General features: G+C 45.3%; 6 protein-coding genes across 6 annotated transcripts; 4 read left to right on the forward strand and 2 right to left on the reverse strand.

Annotated features, from left to right (window-relative positions):
- Positions 1 to 1324: 1324 nt before the first annotated feature.
- AOL_s00215g49 (uncharacterized protein) lies at positions 1325 to 4770 on the forward strand (the record flags this gene model as incomplete). Its single annotated transcript, XM_011129251.1, has 4 exons — positions 1325 to 1424; positions 1515 to 2212; positions 2266 to 4284; positions 4345 to 4770. The coding sequence occupies 4 exons, from the start codon at positions 1325 to 1327 to the stop codon at positions 4768 to 4770; spliced, it is 3243 nt and encodes a 1080-aa protein (XP_011127553.1).
- A 1656-nt stretch (positions 4771 to 6426) lies between these two features.
- AOL_s00215g50 (uncharacterized protein) lies at positions 6427 to 7594 on the forward strand (the record flags this gene model as incomplete). The annotated part of the gene is made up of 3 exons (XM_011129252.1): positions 6427 to 6742; positions 6816 to 6970; positions 7037 to 7594. 3 exons carry the CDS (start codon positions 6427 to 6429, stop codon positions 7592 to 7594), a joined length of 1029 nt encoding a protein of 342 aa, XP_011127554.1.
- An 871-nt stretch (positions 7595 to 8465) lies between these two features.
- On the forward strand, positions 8466 to 11878 carry AOL_s00215g51 (uncharacterized protein; the record flags this gene model as incomplete). The annotated part of the gene is made up of 3 exons (XM_011129253.1): positions 8466 to 8520; positions 8585 to 11626; positions 11718 to 11878. The coding sequence occupies 3 exons, from the start codon at positions 8466 to 8468 to the stop codon at positions 11876 to 11878; spliced, it is 3258 nt and encodes a 1085-aa protein (XP_011127555.1).
- Positions 11879 to 12207: 329 nt separating this feature from the next.
- On the reverse strand, positions 12208 to 12819 carry AOL_s00215g52 (uncharacterized protein; the record flags this gene model as incomplete). The annotated part of the gene is made up of 1 exon (XM_011129254.1): positions 12208 to 12819. The coding sequence occupies one exon, from the start codon at positions 12817 to 12819 to the stop codon at positions 12208 to 12210; it is 612 nt and encodes a 203-aa protein (XP_011127556.1).
- Positions 12820 to 14803: 1984 nt separating this feature from the next.
- Positions 14804 to 15195, forward strand: AOL_s00215g53 (uncharacterized protein; the record flags this gene model as incomplete). The annotated part of the gene is made up of 2 exons (XM_011129255.1): positions 14804 to 14913; positions 15009 to 15195. The coding sequence occupies 2 exons, from the start codon at positions 14804 to 14806 to the stop codon at positions 15193 to 15195; spliced, it is 297 nt and encodes a 98-aa protein (XP_011127557.1).
- A 387-nt stretch (positions 15196 to 15582) lies between these two features.
- AOL_s00215g54 (uncharacterized protein) lies at positions 15583 to 17271 on the reverse strand (the record flags this gene model as incomplete). Its single annotated transcript, XM_011129256.1, has 4 exons — positions 15583 to 16003; positions 16063 to 16325; positions 16379 to 16602; positions 16692 to 17271. 4 exons carry the CDS (start codon positions 17269 to 17271, stop codon positions 15583 to 15585), a joined length of 1488 nt encoding a protein of 495 aa, XP_011127558.1.
- Positions 17272 to 17399: the final 128 nt, after the last annotated feature.

The following is a 17399-nucleotide window of genomic DNA, read 5'->3' on the forward strand; positions in this document are numbered from 1 at the left end:
TAGTCGTCTTGACATGATCAAGTATGACATAATTGTCTTGGAAGTTACTTTGAATTTTCGGGATTATGGAAGATTCGACTTTCGCATCCTTGGAACATGGGAATCTGGACCAAGGCTTGGCCAGAATATCGGGCGACATGAGGTCGAATATGGTCTCAATACGACTCAATCTCGTCCAATATTTCTATACATACAATCCTCGAAAGCTATTAAATCAAATTACGGGTTTATAACAGTAGATCAATAGTAGGTAAGCAAATACTAGTATTAAAATTTATTAATTAAACTATACGCTTGTACATTGCATATATCTCTGTAATTTGCCATGGACATAGCACAGGGCCTGTGGGTTCAAGCCACAATTCCACTACCCGGCTTGCATCCGCCAATGGAAACTGATCTCTGTGTACTATGGTCTAATGCTATATTCTCGCCGCGAATCGTCGTTTGCAGGTAAATCGGGTGCGAGCTTTAAGTTCGGCTCGGTGAAACCCTGTCTCGGCTCGGAGTTTTCCACATCGCCAATTTGCTCGAAGAGAACCCTCGATGGACCCTCAAATTAATAGACCCTCGATGGACCCTGTTTGACATAAAAACTGGAATAGAATATTTTCCAAGGGTTGTACACAGAATTGGTCATAGGGGCATCATCGTGAAAACCTGCATTAAAAAATAGCATACTACATTATATATTATATACTTAAGTACTTAAGTACCTGGTATACTGGTGGCACAAGGCCGGTCTCAGTCGTCTGGAATCGAAGGGATTTCCAGGCTTTTGTGTTGATGTCATTTCGCAGGGGTTGACGCCGATCCCTGTGGCAAAACTATGGCAAAACTGTGGCACAACTGTGGCACAAAATTATGGCGCAACTGTGGCTAAAGTCTACGTCTTGTGTGCATACGTTGCCCATGACAATTGGCTTCAAGCTACCTAGCGCGCCTATGGAAACAAACACAGCGGCCTGCTAGCTGTCTGCTGAATCACTAAGAATACCGGCCCCTCATTCACCTGGATTCACGCGTGCTCGATTTACGCGACTTCATCTTAGCCCCGCTTTATTTTACGATTTGTGCTTAATCGTCTTCGGCATCTCAGTAGATTCCCTATATAATATCTCGCAGCGTCAAGCTTTTCAAGGCTATCAGTGAGACATTGCATCAATACGGCAGAATCTCTCTACTTTCGTAAAACTTTTCCTCGAACGAGGCGGTTTAATCGAGATCGCTCTCAAGACCGCAATTTTACTATCCTTCATAAACCTACTAGCTAGCTCTAACTAGTTGATTCCATCGAATCTCTTGTCACGATATCGTATCGAAGATGTCTGGGATACCAGATGGACGTTACAACCCGAAGAACACACTGGGGTCCCGAGATGCCCCAAAGTTCGGCGAGACGACCCCTCTTAAAGGCCCGGCAGGTATAGGACGGGGTAGAGGGGGAAATGGTTGGTTTACACCCAATGGCCTGCTCGCATGCACAATATACTGATTAAGTTTTCCGTTTCTAGCTCCTTCATCGGTATGGGATCTTTCGAAACCACTCCTCCCAGGTGACCCTAAGTGGCGTCAAAAAGCGGGGAGTGCCCAGGCACCTATAAATGTGGACTCGCCACCGGCCGTTATATCTCTAGATTCTTCTCCAGATGTACAAGGCCCATACATGCACCCACCATCCCAAAACCCAGCTCGCCAACTATTCCCGAGTGGTAGTTCGAAATTCAGTGGTGGCCCAAGTCACAAGCAACATCAACCAACCTCATTTGATCCGTATGCTCGGGCCGCGCAGTCATCGTCGAGCTCCCAAGGGGGCCGGCCAATGGACGATTTGTCTCGATGGGCTGCCCCTATGAGGCCTGCTACTGGAATGATCGGAAGCTCCTGGGCGAAGGCTGGAAAGGGAACTACGTTCACTTCGGATGGTTATGCCTATGATTCTACAGACTACATGGACTCAAAGGCTGCTATGGACAGTCTCAAAGACCTGCTTGAAAACATTAATGACGAACCGCCAAGCAGAAGGACTCGGGCTAGGAAGAAGGCTGCAGAAGCCGCCGCAGCAGCAGCGGAGGAGGAAGAGGAGGAAGAAGAAGAAGACGGTCATGTCGAAGGGCTTACTGTTACTCTCCTTCCACATCAAATTCGCGGTTTGGCTTGGCTTTTAAAACAAGAGGATAGTAAGATCAAGGGGGGTATTTTGGCTGATGATGTAAGCAGATATCGCCACGGATGACTCAGACTTAGATCGCTGACATCATATAGATGGGTTTGGGTAAAACCATTCAATCGATATCTCTGCTCCTTTCTAACCCTATGCCTTCGAGCAAAACCCATTCCATGGAAGAGCGAGAAAAATACATCAAGGAGCACAAAATCCCTTCTGATACTCATAAAGGAACCTTGATAGTTGCCCCGTTGGCTCTGATCAAACAATGGGAAAAAGAAATCAAGGACAAAACTGATGGCCGCTTCAGGGTTCTAGTCCACCACGGTCCTGCGCGAACAAGATCTGGAAAGGACCTCAAGGCGTATGATGTTGTTGTCACGACGCCCCAGGTTCTTGTCAGCGAGCATAAAGACAGTGTTCCAGATGCTCTCATCGGTTGTTTGGATGTGAGGTGGTGGAGAGTCATTATTGATGAAGCGCATACAATCAAAAACCACCTGGCGAAGAGTACTATCGCTTGTTATGCCCTAAGGTCTCACTACCGCTGGTGCCTCACAGGAACCCCTCTCCAGAATAACGTTGATGAGCTTCAAAGTTTGATCCGTTTCCTTCGAGTGGACCCATACGCTGATAAGGGCAAATGGAAACAAGATATTACCCGCCTACTAACCAGCAATAAAGCAGGGTTGGCTCTTAAACGTATTCGAGCTCTCCTCGGTTCTATTATGTTACGACGTACAAAAGCTGTTCTTCAGGCTGCTTCTGATGAAAAGAATGACCCGAAGAAGACAAAAGAACCTGCCAAACCCGGCGCGAAGAATGAGAAGACTCTGAAGCTGAATATGGTCAAACGTAGCGTCAAGACGGTATCTTGTTCTTTCGATGACGACGAAGATAAGTTTTACCAGCGTCTTGAATCGCGTATGGATGATCGTTTGAATGATCTGCTATTTGGGAACAAAAAACACGGCATGGCTGGCGTTTTGGTCATCATGACACGGCTACGTCAAGCTTGCAATCATCCACATTTACTAGCGGGGAAACTGACCGAGGATAAAGAGCGAGTCTTTACTAGCACCAAAACTCCGAGAAAGACATCCCAGGGATCCAGAGTCTCCAGATTGGTAGATGAAGATTCAGTGGGGGAGATCGACAGCCTCGCGGATATAATGGGTGGCATGAACCTTGATAATAGACAATGCGAACTCTGTCAAATTGACCTTTCAAAGGCTGAGGTTAAACAGGGCTTAAACCACTGCGAATCCTGTAGAAATGAGTTGGGGAACCTTAACAAGAAGTTCAAAGAAAGACGGACGTCCCTTCACAAGCAGAGCCGAGAACGGGCGAAAGAGGCTAGTGAAGGGGACGGTCTGGATGATCTGATCAGCGGCCTTGGAAAAGTTACAGTAGGGGACGAAACAGACAAGAAACAAGGGAACGCGAAAACCAAGGCACGTAACAATCGTCGCATAATTCTCGATTCGGATGAAGAAGATGAAGATGAGGAAGAAGACGAGCCAGCTCCCAAGAAGAAAGTTCAAGTGGAAAGTGATGAAGATTCCGATGGAGCCGAGCAATACGAAGACGACGACGAGGATGATGACGATGACGAAGAGGAGGAAGAAGAGGAGGAAGATAGTCGGGAAGTTGATCAGAATGGCTACTTGGATGACGAGGCTATCGAATCTTCTGGCGAGGAATCTGGCGAATTCGAGTCTGTGATCGAAGAAACCAGTGGTATAACGCTTGATAGTTCTGATAGTGAATACGAATCCGACATCGAAGAGCCTGATCCTTCGAACTCGTTCGCGTCGGCAAAGATCCGTAACTTGATGAAGATTCTCAAGCAGGAGGTCGCCGACAACAACAAGACGATTGTCTTTTCAGCATTCACTTCCATGCTCGATATGATCGAGCCTTTCCTCAAACATCGGAGTATCAGATACGTCCGCTACGACGGGAAAATGAAAAATGACGAGCGAGAGCGAAGTTTGGAGACTCTACGAAATTCAGAAAGTTGCCAGGTTCTGCTTTGCAGCTTGAAGTGTGGAGCACTTGGCCTGAATCTGACGGCTGCAAATCGGGTTGTCATCTTGGAACCATTTTGGAATCCGGTAAGAATTTATCATTCCTACATTCAGAAGCGGATCTATGCTAATGGAATATGGCTGTAGTTTGTTGAAGAGCAAGCTATCGACAGAGTTCACCGAATCGGTCAAACCTCTGATGTTGTGGTGTACAGAATGTCGGTCGAAAATACTATAGAATCGAGAATTCAAGAGCTACAAGACCGAAAACGCAAGGTTGCAGAGGCAGCATTTGGTTCTGGCGATCTGCTCAAGAAGGGAGAAACAGGCAAGCTAACTAAGAACGATCTTTTGTTCTTGTTCAAGAAGGATGCTGAACAATTGCACAACGATGACGACGAGCTCGCATTCACTTTGGGTAATAAGCTGAATCTCATGGATAACTCGATGTCAACAAGAGATCAGGATAGATATTCAACGGAAGAGGCATACCGTCCGCAAGGGAAAACGCCACGTGCAGGGGGCTCCAAGCCCCAGCGCAAGCCGGAATCCGCATTGTATGGACGAAGGTAACTAATGTAACCAAAATCGGATGATGGGGACACCGAAAGACATTCTTGATTAGAATGACAATTATCAGCGGCGTTCTACCTATTCTTCGCCCTTTGTATACAACCCATAAGCTTTGCCCAACCAATGGCGTATTGTATTCTTGCATTTTCGATAGGGTCCGCTTATCACACAATCCTTGATCGATGATGTCGCGGATCGGTGCCTGACACTACTCTGCATTAACACAGCAGGAATCTCCTGACCCCCGTAAATTAAGTTGTCTGCTGGTACGTAACTGAGTGGGCAAGTATCCCTTATCTACGGTTTACCTACCGAAGTACTTAAGGCATGTATCAAATAGGTTGTCTCGTCGCCAGACTCCTCAACTGTGCAAATAGGTATATCCGCCTAAATTATTCTCGAATTGCGCATGTCTGAGCAATTGGTCAAAGGATCTTGGGACAATGGAAACTCTAGTGCCCAACGCATTCTGGCAAACTGTATCGCCATGATGTCGAAAGCAACACATATAATACCACAAATCAGCTAGTTTGGAAGCTTTCTGCATGCACACATCTGGATCCGTATGTCTAAAAGGTCGAATAACCTGACGACGTCCTAATCTAGTTCTCTAAGTATACAACCACGTTCAGGCGCCGTATATTTTTTCAACATCACCCTTTCAATCAGTTTCACGAAGATCCAATATGAGTGCCTGATAGTCGTGTAATATGTCCCACTGGACAGGTAGAGTTAACATTCCTAGTGGCGCCGCCAAGCGGGATTTATCCGGACATCTGTGCGATGAACGTCATTTATTTTCCTTGTTCGTCAAGCAGAACATGGGGGAGGCGTTTGGATCCAGATCACCGAGACGTTTTTATGTTCTTCCGTCTTGGTCTACCAACTTCCGCCGTCTTGGAAAGCTCTTGACTTCCACATTTCGACTGCTGCGCCGTCTTGACAACAGCTATTTCCACCACTGGGCTCTTTTCCATCGACTCTTGATCCCACTTGGGAATATGCTTATATTGTCTTGTTGGATCTTGTGAACTCTTGTGAGTTCTTGTCGAAGCTCGGCAACTTTATTTTGTCAAATTTGCGATAAAATTCCACCACCAGATTTTCGACTGGATGCACATCAACGGCTGAGGATTAGCAATCTGAGGGGGCTTAGGGGCACAAAATCTTAGCGGCTTAGCTAAACTCTGGGCGCGGTTGACATCTCTCGACATTTCCAACGGTTAAACCGCGACCGCGACACTCATAGCCAACTCCTTGCAACCTGGAGAATCACGAATTCGATTAATTGACAACGCACTTTATTGAGGGCTTGCCGTTACGAATGTCCCTATTTGTGGGGATATCGTTCTAGGATATGGATTCTGGTCCAATCACGAAATTGATCCATGCGGAGAAACTGTGGAGGTATCTTGCGGAGAGTGGCATTCAGTTCCCGCGCTGGATTTTGTAGGCGGACAGGCTGAAGCCTTCATTAAAATGGAGTTCGAAATATAAATATGTCGGAGTGGCTCAGCCTGTGGGATCTTTCCAGGATAATCACTGCGCATTGCTTCGCAAGATCTAGCCCTTGGAAATCCCATCCTCAACTATCGCCTTTCCCTTAGCTATTCTTAATCAAGGGTATTCGAGTTCATTCTCATCTCGCCGGTCAACATGAAATTTTCTACGTTCGTCACAGCCGGCGCTCTTGCAGCTGCCGCCGCCGCTACAACCCCTAAGGGCTTAGATGATTTCTCGTGGGACGTTGAGGGATACGCTAAGGATAACCCGGTTGGAGGGAAGGTTGTTGGAGGAAAGGGCGGTCCTACTGTGACTGTTACGGATTACCCTTCTCTGGCCACGGCACTTGCTGGCTCTGAACCGCGAGTCGTCAAAGTTATTGGAGCTATCAAGCCAGAGGCGCGTGTCATTGTCGGCTCGAACAAGTCTCTAATTGGTTGCAAGAACTCTGGTAGTATTTATGATAAAGGTATGTGAGGTCGTTAGCCAACCACGTCATAATTAAAGCCCAAGTCGACTAACTCACAGAATTTATTCTATAGGAGTAACTGTCGCCAATGCTACCAATGTAATCATCCAGAATTTGAAGATAAATGATGTCGTCGGAAACGATGCTATTACTATTAGCAACTCCACTCGTGTGTGGATTGATCATAACGAACTCACATCTGATAACAACCATGGCCCTGATCACTACGTATGTCTCTTCCAATACAAATGGAGTGTATGCATAGATACTTATCAACTCCTTATAAATATATAGGATGGCTTAATCGATATTATCAGAGGATCGGACTATGTCACTGTCTCGTGGAATTATCTTCATGATCATTGGAAAACATCTTTAGTCGGAAACGAGCCCACTTTCACCCATGAACTAGGCAAATATCACGTTACATACCATCACAATTTCTGGCAGCGTCTCGGAACCCGTGGCCCTGCCGGCCGTTTCGGTTTCCATCATATCTACAACAACTACTACGAGGATTTCTACTATCAGGCCATCCACTCTCGATCTGACAACCAGGCTCTTATTGAAGGCAATGTCTTTAGAGGGGATACCGGTGAGGCAGTCAGCACTCACGGCCTTGTTGTTCCAGAAGACTCTCCAAACTTTTGCGTCTGCGGTGATGACGAGAAGGATGGCTTTGCAAATTTGGGATATAGAAATGACTGGGGCAGCGCTACTGTTAACATCACCAAAGTCGGAACCTTCACCAAGGCTCCGTATAGGTACAAGTTGACCCCGTTGAAGTTTGTGGCGGAATTGGTCAAACTTGGTGCGGGTATCGGCAAGGTCGATATCGATGTTATTGAGTAAATATTACTTAGTATCTTCGCTAGTGGGAGCTATCTCGTAAACCGGATCTGCATAAAGTGGGAGGGTTTTCTTGGTGTAAAACACCCGACGTTGATAATGTAATTACTATGTAGAATACTTAGATATTTGTAACCTGTTGGCGAATTGATCCATTTGACACGTTGAGTACTCTAGCTGAGCTCCTTGCGTATTTTCACTTTTAATTTTTTTAAACAGTCGCTGAATCAATTCAACGGCTATAAATTTTCAAGACATCCCAAAGCTAGTTGCTAAGCTTCACAATTACAAAATTAAACAAAATTTTGAATAAAAGGTTTATTCATTTAGAGTAAAATCTCACATTGAGGAATCAAACCCAGCGGTTCTGTTCAGGGTAAATTCGTTTTCCACATGCCAAATAGCCTGTCAAGGGTCTTCGTCCTTATCGATAACGAAGATGTCTTGGTGGGGCACTACACCCAAACTCGGCTAGAAGGCATTTTGGCAAGCAACAACCTTGCACCGACATGAAAAAAAGTTTCTGCTGCGCTCTCCAAGACAAAAAAAATCTTAAGCTCTGCTTCCTTCCAAAAAGAACTTTTCCTTTACTTCACTCACCATCTATCCTTCCTCGTATCTTTCTACTTCTATTTTCCTGGATATTCCGGGTCGCTGAATACCATCTAGCACTGGTATCAACTTGTATAGGTACGTACAGTGTACTGCATAGCTTGTAGCTGCTGTATCTCATTGATCATCATCTCCCCTCATCGCGCTGCTCCTAACAAGCTCATAGGCAGTACCAAACCCACTGCTTTTTCACAGCGAAAACTTTTCTTCAAGAACCTCTTACCCTCTCTCATTCTTTCATACCATCTAATATCTCTCAAAAATGGCTGCTCTTGACAAGCAGCGATTCCTTTCCTTGTTGGAAGGCATCCTTCAACGTAGGTTCCGTCCTGTTTCGCGTTGCTTGTTGTATAATGCAGAGCAGACTAACGTCTTTCAAAGCCAATACCGAGACTGTCAAGCAGGCGACAGCGACTCTACAGAAGGATTTCTTTACATATCCGCAATCTTTACCCCTACTTATCGAAGTTCTCGCCAGTCATCCAGAGCAAGCTTTGCGACAAATTGCCGCTGTTCAAGCTGCTAGACTTGTTGCGAACTTCTGGCAAGGTAGCTCCGGAAAAGAATCTGAGCTCGAAGGCCAGAAAGCCCAGATTCGCGATGCTCTTCTCCAGACTGCTGTCAAGGAGCCTACTCCAATCGTGAAACATGCCATTGCTCGTATCATCTCTGCAATTGCCAGGGTTGACCTCCCTGAGGGAAAATGGGAATCCCTCCCAGGCCACCTTCACCAAGCTGCTACCTCAAGCAACGTTTCTGACCGTGAGCTCGGTGTCTTCATTCTCTACAATCTCATCGAGACCTTCGAGGACCAGTTTTCCGATAAGTGGTCCGATTTTTTCGTTCTCTTCGAAAGAACCCTCAACGACCCCGAAAGCTTGCAGGTCCGAGTCTACACGTTGATGGCTTTGGGAAAGATGGGCGAGAACTTCGAGTCAGATGAGGACTCAGATAGCATCAAGAAGTTCAAGGCCCTTCTCCCAGCTATGGTCGAAGTCCTCAAGCAGGTCATTCAAAGCGATGACCCCAAGATGCTCGACGACTCCTTCGAAGTCTTCATTAATGCCGTTGGATCTGAGGGAGCTCTCATTGGCAACTACCTCAAAGATTTGATTGAGTTTATGATTGGCTTGGCGGAAAACACAGGGAATGATCAGGATGTTCGATCCAAGGCTCTCAACTTCCTTTTGACATGTGTTAGGATCCGAAAGATGAAGGTCCAATCCATGAAACTTGGAGAAAGGCTTACATTGATGGCTATCAAAATTGCTGCTGAGCCACAGGAAGACGACGAGGGTGGTGATGATTCTGCACCCAGTAGAATCGGTATCTTGATGATCAACTTCCTCGCCGAAGCCCTTCCACCATCTCAAGTTGTTGTTCCGCTTATGAAGGCTCTTGGTCCATATATTTCAAGCCAGAACTCAAATGAGCGACGAGCCGCCTTACTTGCCATAGGGTCTTGCGTCGAGGGGGCTCCAGACTTCGTTGCGACACAAATAGAACAGGTCATTCCAGTCATTCACAATGCCCTTACCGACCACGATGTCCAGGTTCGCAAGGCTGCCCTTCACGCTCTCGCTAACCTCGCCGATGAGCTCGGTGACGAAATCGCCCAGTTCCACGCCCAGATAGTTCCAATCCTCATCCAGATGCTTGATGTTCAAGGTGATAGCATCGACATCAAACGAGCTTGCTGCTACGCCATCGACGCAGTCTTGGGAGAAGTTGACTCAAAGGAAATGCCAACCTACCTTAACTCCATTATGCCTAGGTTGAGTGCCATGTTTACTCAAGATGACATTCCACTGAAGACTGCCGCTGTTGGAGCCATCGCATCTACCGCTCGAGGATCCGGAGAGAAGTTTGTTCCATACTTCTCCGAAACCATGCAAGCTCTCAGCAGCTGTTTGACTATCAGTGATGGTGAGGATGAACTCAGTTTGAGATCCGTCACTTTGGATTGCATGGGCGCTATCGCGGAGGCCGTTGGACCTACTGCTTTTACCCCATACGTTCAAGATTTGATGCACGCTGCTCAGGCATCGCTTGAGCTCGACCACACCAGGCTCAAGGAAGGTGTCTTCTCTTTCTGGGCTATTCTGGCCCGTGTTTACAAGAACGAGTTCAAACCTTTCTTGACCCCTGTTCTTAGCGCTCTGCTCGAGAGCATCATTCAGGCCGAAGCCGAGCTTGACCTAGATGATGATGATGATGCACCTCTAGTTGTTTCTGAAATCGGCGGAACCAAACTTGATACTCCAGTCGTTATTACCGACATGATTGAAGACGATGAATCAGATGACGGTAATTGGGAAGATCTTGCTGCTGTCACTGCAGTTTCCTTGGAAAAGGAGGTTGCTATTGATGCTATCGGTGAAATCATCTCACACTGCACTGAATCCCTCGATCAAGCTGAGTTCCAAAAGACTATTGATGTCCTGATTGAAAGACTCAGCCACATGTATGAGGGTGTCCGCAGGGCCACCATTGATACCCTGTGGAGGGCATACGCCGCTTTTTGGTCCGCGCAGACCAAGGCCGGTATCAACCAACGTTGGGAGGCTGGACTTCCATTGAAGGTTCAACCAACTGCGGACCTCCAAAAGTTCGGAAATCTTATTATGACCCGAACTCTCGCCGTTTGTCTTCAAGAAACCGAACGGGAAGTTGTCACCGCTGTTGCACATAACCTTGGCGAGACTTTGAAAGTTTGCGGACCTTCTCTCTTCACAAACGACAAGGGTGAAGTTGACGAGGTTCTCATCACTGAAACCATGACTCAAATCAGTCTAATCCTCTCCAAGAAGCACCTCTGCCAACTCGAAATGGATGACGATGGGGAGCTTCTTGAGGGCTTGGAAGAGAGCTCCGAGTACGATTGGGTCTTGATAGAGTCTGCCTTCGACTGGTTGCAGGGCTTGGCCGCTGCCCTTGGTCCTTCCTTTACTGCCGCCTGGAGCAAGATTGGCGGTGAAGTTCTCAAATATGCCTCTTCCACCGAGGCTATCGAGCGTTCTCACGCCATCGGTGTAACAGCAGACTGTATCCGATACATGCAAGGGGGTGTAACTCCACATACATCCACCCTCATGCAAGTCATGTTACGCAGATTGGGTGATGAAAACTTCGAAGTCAAATCTAATGCAGCTTATGGAACAGGACTTTTGTGCTTCTACAGTGAGGACAAGGCCGAGATCGCAAAACATTATAATGCAATCTTTGAGAGGCTTGAGGTTTTATTCGGCACACAAAAGCACCGCGGCCGAGACAATGCCTGCGGATGCGTTGCAAGAATGATCATGGGAAATATCAACGCCATTTCCGACCTGGGACAGGCACTCGACGTGCTAGCTGGTGTTTTGCCGCTTGAAGAAGATTATGAAGAGAACGAGCCAATCTACACCATGTTTGTCCAACTCTGTAAGTGACACTTGCCTTTTAATCATCCTCGTACCGAGCTTTGTGGAATGTTACACGACCACGATACTAACGTGTTCCAATGTGTCTATAGACAAGGATCAAAACCAAGCTGTTCACGCAAGAACCGACCGACTTCTCCCTCTCTTCGAAAAGGTGCTGACTACCCCATACGATGAGTTTAAGAACCCACTCCTTGACGGTACTCGCACCCAGCTCCAAGAGTTGGTCAACTACATTCACCAGAACAAATAATTAGATAGATTTTGTTTTGGTATGCTTTAGACGAGTCGGGGTTTTTGTTTCGTACTTTCTTGGCTCTCTTGATTATCTTAGCGAGCTACATTTCGAATGAACAATGAATGAAAGCACACTTTCTCATTTACCTTTTCACTTGCTCCCATTATTTCTTTACAGGCGTTTTCCTTGCACCTTTATCCTCCCCCCCCTCCATGAGAGTTTGCTTTTCCTCTTGTTCTCTAGTTCATAGATAGACTGTTGCGGTTCCGTTTTTTCCTAAAAGTTGAATCAATTCTATATTTCCATTCAAACATATGATAACTCGTCTTCCACAAGCCCCTAAGTTACATAGTAGTCCAGTCAAAATCCCAAGGAGTCTTTGCCTCTTCAAACGCATCCATGATATTCTGTATCGGAGCAGGAAGCTCTACGTAAGTCTTCGGCCTCACTATCTTTTTCAATAACTCTTCACCTAACATATGTTCATCTTGCCATTTCTTGATGACCCCAAAATCCCTGCACTTTTTGTTTACATTAAAATCCGGGAACGGATTTTTCTGAGTATTGACCCAGTTCAGGGTTATAACATCAAGATTCGCTTGACACATGAGGTTTTGTAGGACTATCCCAGCACAATGGCTTAAATGGATCCAATAGAGCCTACTGACAAACTTCTTGTCGTAATAATATTTAAAGAAGGCCGCTTTCCGAAGTGCATTCAAACAATGGATTTGATGTACTGTATCGAATTGAGCTAGGTGTGTGTCTGGTGGAAACCCAGATGATTCGGGAAGCCTGACCGTTTGCGATGGGTCTTTCCCCATTTTTATGACATCTTTGGTGGTGATAGTGAACAGTGCAACTTCTGAGATGGAGTCCCAGGCTTTGTCAACTTCTGGGGATGGTGGGAGACGGAAAATTGATGGATTAGGACCGGGGAAGAGTGAGCCGTTCATTTGCTCCACTTTTGTGGGTACGTCGATAATATCGAGTAAAGGGGCTGGCCAGAGAAACAAAATTTAGTCTATGGCTATCTTGCAATTATCTCGCTTTCTCGATTGTTTTCAGTTCCCCAACTACAAAGTTTTGACATACATTTGACTACCTAACCAAAGTATCCGCTCTAGACTTACAGAAGTAAGAAAACGCCTTCAGTTCCTCGTTCAATGATGTGGTATAGCCTGATAAAGGGCCTTTTGAATGAAAAGCCTGATAATAGCAGAAGCTAGATCCGATGAGGAGGGCTATGTTAAGAAAAGTTATGCAGGCAGGTGCATTTAGAAAGCCCCGTGTTTTACGAGAAGGGGACTCTTCATTATCGTAGAAACTTGATTCGGTGTCTGTACAGGAAAGTACTTCCTCTTTAGGGGTGTTTAATAGAGTCTTCTCGCTGTCGGTGTCAGTCTCGGGAAGAGAGGGTAGACTGTTGTATTTTGGGGGCTTCTGTGTTGTGAAAAAGTTCATTATGGGGATGATGATATTCGAAGGGTTCTTTATCGAAATTGAGGAAAGAAATGAAGGGTAGAAATGTTGAAGGCGAAAATATCGAAGATGAGGTTCTATAAAAGAAGTAAGAGCGACTGGTCGACCTCATTTAGAGCAACTTGGAACTAGCCGATTCCATGGAAGGCTCTGGGAACTAGCTTGGGCTACAGTTTGAATTAATCGAATTCGCGAACCAGCCAGATATATCTACAACTAGAATTTAAAAGAAGTAAATTTATACAAAATGAAATAAATCTCATATTCACCATAGGCTTTCGAAGAGAGTGGGGTTTGATACTCAGAATTTCAAAGCTAAAGAGAACTATGCTGTCGTATAGTATACCACCGGTCTCTGTGCTCGAAAGTTGGCCACCTTCGTGCTCTTGAGACCCGGAAATGGAAGACCGCATAGATTCCGTGTTAACCAGTTTATGTATCACAAAATTAAAGTAACAATGAGCTCTGAAACTCGATCTTAGAGGACCCAGTAGGATCTATCTAAATATGATATGCTAAGTAGAAACTTTAATATTTGGTTAAGATTCGCCTCTATATATCTTGTCATCCCCCAAAATTCGAATCGAAAGCCGACAGCTTCCCAAATCGAATCAAGTCATATAACGTTATGCACTCTCTCGTATGCCCCTGGTGATCGATCTTCCATATATTTTAGATCTAGATCTTTAGAATTTTAAGATCGCGGCCAGTACAAGACGGTAAGTTGCAGCTCCACCTTCGATATTGGGCAAGCGCCTAGAATCCAATGAAGTATTTATCTAGCTAAGCTTTTCACAAATCTCTCACAACAATCGTGCAACCAACCCCAGTCACTAGGAACTGAACCATCAATCGGCAGCTCCGACAAAAGGGAATCGTTCTAGCAAATATTGGGGGGTAGTCACAAACATCAACATCGCTACATTTTTGGCTTCGGACCTACTAGCGGGTGTACCAACCACAGCGATACCACTCTTTATAGCTAGGATGCTGATTATTTGTCAACTTCGTCCTACAATTGGGAGCCTGTCTGATCTAGTGGCGTCAGTGGAACCTGCCAATTTCAACCTGCCTTGTAGCCGTTCTCCAAGGTTGCCTGTATACACTCATAGAATTCAGAAATCTGCATGTAGTCTTCGGTGGTTATTGCTATGAATCTAGAGGCCCGCGTAATCAGTTCCAGGAATGGTATGAGACAATACTGCGCACCTACACGATTCATAAATTCCATACTGACAACTATACAAGTTCTTATAAAGGAGTCTCATTTGCCGATAGTTTGAGCCGAGCTCCAATGCGTAGTATATAGTACTCCCTCTGGCCTCCGACTCATTGATCATAATATTTCGGGCTGAATTTCAACAAACCCAATTCTATCACCGCGATTATAAACCTGATACAGCTGGTTTTTTTTTGTTTATGATGCATCTTTCTACTCTACTTTGTGGACTCACCTTGATGCTCCCGCTAGCATCCTGTGCGGTTCTTCCGTTGGGCAAAAGAACACACGATTCTGGAAGTCCGATTCGTGTACGCCCACTTAATCATACGGAGATATACCTATACCCGTATGTCCCATATTAATTAAGAATTGTTCGCATTTTACAGAGTTAAAAAGTGGAAAATAAAATATTTCTAACACCTCAACTATACCGAAATATAGATGGCCACGTATTGCTGTCAATCCCGGGCCCCAGAAACGTCATCACGAAAAAACCCGGGAACCAACGAAAGATGCTCCTCATAAGACTTGGTCACTACCCAGTGTTTCGAAACGAGATCACGAGAACCAAGCTAATAGTATTGGCACTGAAGCTTACAAGTACGCTTCGATCGATACCCGAGACTAAATTTGCATTGTAAGAATACAGACTAATAAATACCTGTTCTAGATCCAACCACGTAGACATTGATAAGCGAGCGCCTGAACCACATTCACACTATGCAGCACAAGAGGCTGCTCACCCAGAAGTCTATCATAAAGACCTTACACTTAACCTAATTGAAAAAAATAGTGATTGAGGCTTCTAGTTCTGTGTAAGGAGGACCACGTAAATCCCGGGCCGCTAGATGGATACAAACTGCGATCCTGTGCCTGTGAGGTTCTTCTTTTTCTCTTTTGTTAAGACTATGGAATTAAATGGAATTGAACATTCGGGGTGGGTTTATGATAACGACGCATATGGCTTGATTATTCACGGAAATGGATCAAATTTAATTATGAGATATTCATACCGCTATATATTTGCATGACTTAGTAAACTAAAATCTCCAGTAAGATAGGCCATTTCGTATACAATGCTTTGCGAACTCTGACCCTCCGGTTGCCAGGAACAAGATTCCAAGTCAACGATTGTCAAAACATGTCGCTCAGCATCCCATAAAACATCATCCCTTGTTAAATCGTTGAGTATAAGATTGTGATCCCTAAAGTCTTGTAAAGCCTTTTTCATAGAAGTAAAGATTTCTTGGTAAGTTGTCGATCTGTGGAGACAATCCCAGACGCTGTCGGAAAGTGTTAAGCCAGGTCGAAATGTTTTGACAACGACGAGCCCACCAGGCGTATTGTACCCGCCGGATGTGCAGCCGGACACTATGAAATCTGGAAGATATTCTGAAAAGGACATCTCTTCAGAAGCTATAGACTCAGATGTGAATCTAATTTTTGTATCAGCAATTAGGGGAGTGTTAATTAGTGGTGCCTAAACAGTACTAACCGTTCTTCTTGATCTTCTGTGAAGATTTTCATAATAGCAAGCGTAGGCCGGGCATATTCGCAGTCTGTAAACAACCCTTTATATACCCTTGGGTTAAGAGCAGTCATTGGATCAAAAACCCCAAGTAAAACACCCTCACGGCTAGTAATAACACAACTCTCTCCACGAACCACCATACTCTGTGGAGACTGTCCTATAACTTTCTTATTTCCATTCACCAAATGCCTTTTTGGCTGTTGTGGGTTAGAGACCGGTAATACAGCCTATTTACTGTGAGCAAGTGGGACCCGTGGGCATCAACATCATGTACACTTACAATGGAAGATGGCTCTATGAAATCTTCAAAGCCTTGACTCTTTGATACTTTGCTTAGGAAATATAGAAGAGCTTCCCGTGTTGATGGATTCGTTGAAGTCTGTTGAAGTAATGGGGAAAATCTGAACTCCGTTGTATTAAAACGCTCAAGGAAAACAGTGGAATTATAGGTGCTGAACATTCCGTATTGTATATGAGCCGCATTCATATATTTGCAAAGCTGGCCTAAGGAAAATTGACATTATGATTAGCGCAAGTATTTTTTTTTTTTCAAAAAAATCACAACATCGCCCAATATCATGGATCGAGCGTACCTAGTCGCCTACCCATTTCATTCCTCTGATCTATGCCACCAGTCACCGGCCAATTACGGAGCTCACAGACCCAAGGTGGCCTAAACTCGGCTACAGCCCGTATAATCTGGCATTTTTCAACTGTACCCGTTCGGATTGTGACAATCTCAGATTCGTTGGGAACAAAGAATTTCAATCCTGCCGTGTCAATCTCTCCAAATTTTATAGCGGCGAGTTCTACCGGGAGAACCGCAGGACTGGATGCTGCAAGTATCCTCTCAATCGGCTCAATCAACTGTTCTTCAATTCTCCTTCTAATCCCCTTCGGGGTACGAATTAAGTCCTCCTGGTCCATTAGGACGCGAGGGACGAGAATATCCTCCATCGAGTCGCCTGTAACCGACTTCGTGCCATCGTTGAGATTTTGTATATAGTCTCTCACATTCTTCGAAAACCCAATCCATTCGGTAATATAGCGGCCGGATATAATGTACCGATTTGTTGAAGGTACTCGAGTTTGATCGAATCGCGGAAGGTCTGGTAAAGCCCGTGCTAACTGCGCCGAAACAGGCTCCTTGTACCCGCCGCTCGGGGCGGCCATTGTATTTGGCGACTAGGGTTGTTGATCTGGCATCGAAGACACTTCCTGTGATGCTTGATTCAAAGACGGAAGTATCCTAAATTCAAAAATTGGAAGAGCATATCAGCTTGAACACGGCATGCCGTCAC

The sequence above is a fragment of the Orbilia oligospora genome (assembly GCF_000225545.1).
Source record: "Orbilia oligospora ATCC 24927 unplaced genomic scaffold scaffold00215, whole genome shotgun sequence".
NCBI classification, from domain to species: Eukaryota; Fungi; Ascomycota; class Orbiliomycetes; order Orbiliales; family Orbiliaceae; genus Orbilia; species Orbilia oligospora.